The sequence below is a fragment of the Trachymyrmex septentrionalis genome, unplaced genomic scaffold, assembly GCF_001594115.1.
Source record: "Trachymyrmex septentrionalis isolate Tsep2-gDNA-1 unplaced genomic scaffold, Tsep1.0 scaffold63, whole genome shotgun sequence".
Classification (NCBI taxonomy): Eukaryota; Metazoa; Arthropoda; class Insecta; order Hymenoptera; family Formicidae; genus Trachymyrmex; species Trachymyrmex septentrionalis.
In genome coordinates this window covers 604,145-612,639 of record NW_017305811.1, presented here as the reverse complement: position 1 = coordinate 612,639, position 8,495 = coordinate 604,145, and the positions used below count along the sequence as shown (strand labels likewise).

Sequence of the window (8,495 nt, the reverse complement as noted above, 5' to 3'; positions counted from 1 at the left end):
AATTAAAAAAAAAAAAAAAAAAAAAAAAAAGGAATTACCGAAATTCTATTCTAAACTTCTTTTAATCTCGAATTTTGAATATTTTGAATATTTAAAATATTTCAAAATTTAACGTAGTACAAGAAATGTATATTATGTGAAATTTTTTCTGAAGGAAAACGTCTTTAATATAAGAAGCATATGGCACATTTGCTGTTACATTACACATGCAAATTTAATGCAATGAGCTCAATTTGGATCATAACAGTTTTAATTGGCGGTAAACGAATGAAATATTATGCCACATAGATACATGTATTGAATATGTGACGCACGCATTGACTTGTTTTTCGCGAGCAATCGTAACTTTAGCAACAACTCATAAATTAACGCGTCAAAGCTTCAATCACGGGAGTCGATTATCGCGTTAAATCGCATCCTCGAAAGCCGCATATGCGTGACGTCAACTGGCGCACCCGCGGTCACCGAAATAGCATCCGTTTCTACGTGCGCATGCATCGAGAAGCAATGCTAGATTGCGTAGAAATCGACGTCCGTAAATATCGAATCGGCTCGTCAAATCAAAATTGCGGCGCAAAATCTCGCAAAATCTCGTTGCTGCATCAAATCCCCTTTGGGCTACGTCTCCACCCTCGATGAACAGATGTTCATCGTTAAATGTAATAAGATATCGAACCAGGATTCTACGAGATCAAACTGTTCACTTTCATGCACTTTCATGCACTAAAACTGATTTAGCAGTGTTATCGATCAAGAATGAATTAGCCAACGATTTCCATTACAAGGAATTTTATAGAAATACTCGCTAAAAGCTAATAAGGTATAAAAAAATATAATTTGCAGATAAATTATCTTTCTCGCCTTTTTACAAAATGTTATTTCTCAAATTTATTATCTCAAAAATGTATTATTCCCCAAAACGTATTATTACCAAATATATTATTACAAAACAAAATGTAAAATATATTCTATTATAATTACACCCGTGATATCAAAATTAATACTAGAATCAAATAAAAGTTAACACATTAAAAATATAAAAGATAAATGTCTGAGCTGGATGGATGTAAATGCACTCATGTAACGTGCAGCCGTTCAAAAATGTCGCTTTTGCGGCGTGCTATTCTGACATTCTGCATTCCGTTGTTCACTGCAAGTATTGAAAACCTATAGTTCACGGTATATTATTACTAGATTTTCAATATTTACAGTGAATAACGGAACTCAGTCACAATCTTAGCGTGTATCAAGTGATTTCCCGTTCCGCTAAAGCACTCGCAATGCCGACTGGTAGCGATCGGTCGTGTTCGTCGTCATTTATACGTTGCGCCTTAGTACGCGAACAGTAGTCGTTGTTACTTCGTAAATATAGTACGAATTGTAAAGAGAGTAAAGATTTTTACAGAAATTAACGCACGTTTTGAGTTGCACAAGCATATCCATTATTCCCACAATTGCAAGGCCATAAGGACACGAGTCAACAAGAAAACAAAGCGTTCCACATAACGTGTGCAACAGGCACACGCCTTTCTTTAACAATAGAAAATAATATAAAACATAAAAAAGCAAAAACGAAACTATTATCCTGCTACGTCTTCGTCATAGTTCTGGATAATGCTAAGAGTAGGAATTTTTTAAAATTATCTTTTATTTGTCTTTGCACTAATCCATGCGAAGAAATTTCAGTGTAGAGGCACTTAAAACAGTCATAACAGCCCCGATCATATCGTTATAATTATAGTTATACATTTACAACGCAAAAGTAAAACGTGCATAATTTACAAACATTACATTTATATATGAGAATATAATAGTATTTAATTACACATTACACAATATTTTACCATATATATATTTATAATAATGAAAATTTTACTGTGCATGATGAGACATATATAGGTAAAATTCGTTGAGCAATGTTAATATTTCACAAAAGATAGCTTTACATTTGCGCTTTAATAGCATTGTCTTTCGATTCGCTACGATCTCGAAAGTCCTAATCTTAATTTAAAAGTTCACTTTAAATTCGACGCATATTTGCTCAATTACATCCGAGTGTAATCTTTCGCTAAATCTAATTCTTACTATAAATCCATCAAACTTGTCTGTTACACTTTTTTGCGTTACTTTTGATTATATCGGCAATTTATATTCGCAGATACTTTTGAAGACTATGACGCTCTATGACGCGCTCTTATGTAGCGGCCGTAACTCGTCTGACACATTTCATTTTTCCGATCACAGTATATATACAGTGACGAAGATGATATTTTCGATATTATAGATATATTCTTGGCACGAGCATCGTCGTTTAACCGGATCAAACGAGATAAGTAGCCGGAGGTTATTAGGAGAGATACACAAGAACGGAAGGTACGGAGATAATTTCCAAGATGCGGCACGTTATCTCCCGGGAATGTCACGGTATTGTACATATAATATATGCACAAGGATGACTTTGACCGTTTCATTATACCGAGACGCTCCTTCTTTGCGCACCGATAGAAATTCCAGAGATTCGCGATGTTTCCCGTTATATTTCAAGCATACGAGAAACATGAAGTCTCGTGCTCAAACACGAGTAACGATTATACGTCTTAGCGCTGGATTTACAGAATAAATTCAACTTGCGGAAGAATTAGAATTTAAAGAAGATATATCTTAATCTATGTATCTTTGTAGACAGACACTGATAAATTCATAATGACAAATAATATCCAATTTGAGTTATTCTTAGTTATTTTTATAGGTCGCCATTACTTCTATTATATCATTAATTTAACTAAAATAATAGAGTTAAAGTTTAACTCAAGAATATACATTAATTTGATTAAAATTTAATTTAGTATTTATTACATGCATACGTTAATATAAATATTTATATTAATGCGTGCATTTAGTAAATAATAAGTTAAATTTTAGCTAAATTAATTTATATTTTGACATACTTGGAAGGTAAAAATAATAAAATATTACTTAAGGGATTAAACTACATTAAACCATTAGGGATTAAATTAAAGACGTTAAAAAGTAAGATTTAGAACCGTGTATATTTATCTTCATTTTATTCTAGGATATTTTAATCTCTGGCGCGCACAATCATAAAAGGATTCATTGGTAACAATTCGCCAAGAAAATTCGCGTATTTCGCGACTTTGACGGTTATCGTTCTGTATAATATCAATATTACGTGGCGATAAGATTACGAGATGATTAAGAGTATATTTTGAGAAAGAGACGGCAGTTCGATAATATACCGCGGTTGCTCGATTACATCAATTGTGCAGATCGCGAGTCCGTTTTTTTCCGGCGAGGTACGAAAAGTGCAAAGTGCTAAAGTCAGCCGTGAACGGCGTAGCTGGCTTTTTTAGTGGACTCCCTCTCGCGTCGATGAGATCATCGCAATTCTTTATTCGCATACGGTTACATATACCGAGGGTTTTGTAATCACGTACGTGATTCTCATATTCGAACGTGCAAGGTTCCCCGTTAGCAACGCAAATCGCACAGCTCGCGCGGTCAGTATCTTGCCATTGAATAATGCAGGGAACATGCTTTAGCCCTTTAGTTCCCCCACGTGATGTTTATTTGCCTTAACGTTGCTCGGTGGGTTCAAGTTTGGAAACCAAGCTTTTCGATTTCAATGTCATTGCATGCAAACATCACGACGACGTATAATTTATAATATCGTAGGAACATTTAACATGTTGTTTGTACAATGAGATTTGTACGTTTTAATGCGTATGTTACAATACAATTTTCCTTATCATGAACATAATGATAAAATGTTGTGTAATACGATCAAATAAGGTTATATACAGTATTATAGAGAGAATTTTTTTCTTAAAATTTATCTAAAAGCCATGGTAATTGTAGAACAACATGGTATTTCAAAAAATTTTACAACAATATGATTCATTAATATCTATTACACAGTAAAATATAAAATATGTTTGCTTAAATTTTACTAAAATAAATTTCAGTAATTATAAAAGATGTTTTAAGCAATTTATGTATGATTCTTTATTGTTTTAAATATAAATGCCAAATAGGAAGAGAGGAATAAACATATAAAATATCTTATATAAATATTACAATACTTCATGATATTTTTAAACTGATTTTTATCTTCGATGACGTCCTTTTTACTAAAGTCACTTATCTGCGAAGTACGCAGCACTCCCACTAGACTCTCGACGGAGTTTTATTTTTTTCAAGTAAATCCATACAGAATACATATATATATAATAAAAGGCGCAGCATTATGCGATTTTATCTTTTATTGATATTCTAATAAAATATTTCTTTAAATACGAATTTTCAGGATAAGTTGGATTTTAAAGCGAAAATAAATGAGAGATGTGTTTTGACGGTAGAATTTTTAGTTTTGTACAAAGTTATTTTACATAGTTTATAAAATAACTTTATTTTAGTACATAATTTATAAAATGTCTGTGTTTTCAAAATTTCTATCATTGTCGATAATACTCATAAATTGCCAAATTGTCTAAAATTGTTTATTGTCAAACATAATAAAATTAGTAGTTAACTTTGCGATAAAATATAACGAACATTTTTCTTCGTCTTCATAAATAATATTATATGATATGAGAATAGTTTATTGCGCTATTTTTACAACTTTCCCACTACTTCTTAGATAAACAATGATTGTTTTCATACTTAGGATCTCTAACAAAGGATTTTTAAAGATTAGATTCCAGATTTAGATTCAATCGCGAGGCAGAATTTAATCTTATTTAACAGTACACCTTAGATTAGATGCAGATCTGAAAATAATTTTGTTGCATCAAATAGACAATCAATAATTATGTAAGCATAAAACGCATAAGCTAATTGTTAGAATGTTTTAATTGTCAAAATTGTTTTCAGTATTGCTCATCATGTTTGAGCGTCCCATGATTATTTTGATGGTTCAAAATATATAATTATTTTTAGATCTGTTATCTCTAGCCTAATTCTTATAATATTTTAAACAAATCACTTGTTCCATGTTGAAGAGATAGAAAGAACATTTGTTCTATTTATTTTTATTAAATCATTAGGAAAAAGCACTTTTCTTTTTAAAGTGTATGTCCCTCTTGGGTCATAGCATTATTCTTCTATCTTCTTTTTTTCTTCTTTTTTAAATTGAGTTCTTTCTGGACTCTCCTTGCTCCGCTTTTTGGAGCAAATGTCTCTGCATTTATTGGAACGTATTTTTCTGAAAATTGAAATCGAAACATTATGCATCGTGTGTTTTGTTGCATGAAACCTTAGAACATAAATGAAAGAAGAATTATACCGCCCATGTATAAAGCCTGAAGCCAACATATAGTCTCAAATGTTCACGCATGCGCAGACCATGCATGTAAGGCGTATGTACGTTGTACAGTTGTTTAGTGTTTCTCACACATTGACAACAAACTAGAACGAAGTGGAACGGGGGAATACGGGCTGAGTGGCACATGCGCATTACAATCAATTTGGACTCTATAGTTCTTTCTCTCTCGCACAGATGTTTGCTTCAGTAAAGCTCTAGATATACCAAAGTAGCGCAAAGGTCCTTCATCTTTGACCTAATAACTATATTATATTAAAAACATTACTATAATAATATCAAGCGCTTACTGGAGTACAGCCACCAGTACAAAAGTGGCGGTTGAAATAGCCAATAGAAAGGTTGTTAGCATTTCTTCTCGGATAAAAGAATTGCTAATTTGGTAATCTAGAGCTTTGGGTTCAGCACTCAATTCCTCTTCCATTTATACATGTTCTAAGTATGAGACACCTGCAGTTCGCAAGATCGATTCGAATGCGAAAGGATCTCATGGGTATGACGATAGATGCCGACACTCATCAGAGTTTCACGTACTATGGAATTGGAGCCGTGAAGGGAATGGAAGCGCCTGCGTGGCGTTTTCTGCACCGCACCGCACCGCACCGCGCCACAACATTCGAATGGGTTCTGCATGTATTACACACACACACACACACACACACATACACACACACATTTAACGCCGCGAGGTAGTTCGCCGCCCGCGCTTCCTTTTCTTCCTACCTCTCTCACAGGGTGAGACCCTTGCGTTCCGCTCGCATTCTCTTCAGTGCACGTCGTCGTCGGTGCGTGTACGCGGCATACGCGCGTCTATGTGTCCTCTCTCTTTCTTTCTTTCCCTCTCCGGCCTTCCTTCTTTCCCTGTTGTCGATCATTGAGCCAGGATAAGCAAGAGGAGCGCGAGAGCCGGAGCGGAGAGGCAGGCACTAGGCAGACGAGACGTGTTCAGTACGCCCGCGGCCCTCTCTCGACGTGTACGGAGTCGCGTCGTCGGTCGAGTTACCCACGGCGACGCCGACGTCGATCCTTCTCGGGAGGAGCATCGACTGAGAGAGAGAGAGAGAGAGAGATCGATCGTCCAGGTCCGTGGATTAGAAGCGTGCGCGTGCGACATCCAGGTAATAACGAGGTGGCGTTCCCCGGTGACAGAATACGCGCCCTTCGAGAACTCGGAGCTGCTCCGATCGCGGCTCCATTTCGTACGATCCAGGAATCGAAACGGTCGATTCTTCAATCGCGCTCCAATTCGTCGCAAACGTCGCTCTCGATTCTTTCCCTTCCTTTTGTTTGCCGGTGTGGGGTACGGGATGTCCGGAAAGGTGCGTATACGCCCAGTGAGGGAGAGCTCGTTCCCTCGAGCAGGTTTGAGGCACGACGGAATTTACAGTGCGTACATTTTATTCCGTTGTAAACCGCATGTCTTCTTTCGAGTACGGATCTCTTGAACGTTTAAGTTTTCCTCTTTCCTAAATTTTCTTCCCTAGATAATCTGATAGGAAATCAGTTTCGAATTCATCTTATTGATTGTTAGTATCGTAATTTTAATATATAGTAATTGGGCTTTATTTTGAAGTTTTCTATCTTAAAGCGTACATGAAGTTTAATGGAAATTAAATGGAATTCAAAAGAAGTGGCCAGACATTTAAAAATATATGTTAATTCCAAAGACAAAGTTCATTTTCATGTTCAATGCTGTCATATATAAGCAGACACGTTCAGTACATCTGGGATCTCCTCTTTTACCTGTGATAGAATAATTTTGCAAGATCTTAAGCAAAAGACTTTGAAAAAAAAAAACAAAAAACAAAGATTCAGGCAAATGAGAGTATAAACGCGGTAATTAGAGCGCAATTAATCTTAAAATATGATTTTTAATGTTTGTTCTTCTTATACATTAGGTTCGTACATTTTATCTCAGTTTCAAGTCTTTATTAGCGAATACTAAGTATTTAACGTATTTAATTTAACTAGAAAACATCTCTTCCTTCAATATGTATACAGCCATTAAAGGATTGACAGATGGAAAAAGCTTTGAGTATGATTGCATTAGATTTACTGTTATATTTCCGTTACGTAGATGCCATAATTATGGCGGCATCTTTTGACAAAACTTTTCTCATTTTTTAAATACTTTGAATAGTTAATTTTACATAATTGTCAATTCATTACGGAATATGGAAAGAATCGCAGTATAAGTTTTTTAGATCTTTTAGGTAGAGAATAATTTAATAATTGTGAATTAGTTCCAAAGGAAACTTGTGTATAAGTTTTCATTATAATTTTTCACGGCTGAAGAGGACTGAGTAAAGTTCGAAATATTCCGTGAGTCTTATATCACTCACAACGTAAATAAACTTATATTATTAGTCATTTAATTGACTCGTTTAAAAATTTTTTTATCTCGGTTTAATTTCTTAGCTGCTTTGCATAAATATAAGCGAATATTTATATACTTATGAAAACTATTGTCAAATGGAAATCTTTTTGCGGAAAAATTATATTTGATTATATTTGAACCGATTGACAAATAATTGTTTGTCCCATACAGTAAAAGGCTAATGTTAAGGAAATAAATTTAACTCGTTTTACCTTTGAAAAAAAAAGATCTGAAAAGATTCGTCGGATATTACTAGCGTTCGCTATCTGAACTATCTAAAATATGCATTGTCTGCAAGATTTACGGATGAAGACAGTTTACACACGTATACGTACACAATCGCAATTGACGTTTGCAACATCCTTGCTTGCATTAATAAAATCGCGATGTAAGGTATTGCAAATCCAAAGTTACGTCATTATTAGAAATCAGTCGTCTAACTTGTCATGTATTTGAAGTTACTAGGATTACTTATATTATTCAAGACTATTAATATTGAGAGACATCTGTCAAACTGTTACTATTAAAATTGAATTATATCTTAGATCTATTATATAAGAAAAAAATTCATAACTCAGAATGTCTAATTCCAACTTAAATACTATCTGTGATAAATTGTCCACCAGGTATTGAAAAGATTACAATCCACAGTAGAACTACTTGTAACTAAGTGTAGAAGAAAGTTGATTATTAAGAACTTATTAAGGACAAATTTCTTATTTGATTTTGTGATAAGCAGCATTTCTTGATAATCGCCCTGTATATTCGTCTTCTTGATCA

The 8,495-nt window shown here is 34.3% G+C and overlaps 1 protein-coding gene across 6 annotated transcripts in view; it reads left to right on the top strand.

The window, feature by feature from the left end:
• The window catches only part of LOC108753019, a 75,564-nt gene that overhangs the window by 40,618 nt on the left and 26,451 nt on the right, over window positions 1-8,495 (top strand). For all 6 annotated transcript variants that reach the window (XM_018494318.1, XM_018494313.1, XM_018494315.1 and 3 more), the window contains one exon: window positions 7,637-7,641. In XM_018494318.1, coding sequence (XP_018349820.1) covers window positions 7,637-7,641 — 5 coding nt within the window. The remainder of the gene's footprint in view (window positions 1-7,636; window positions 7,642-8,495) is intronic.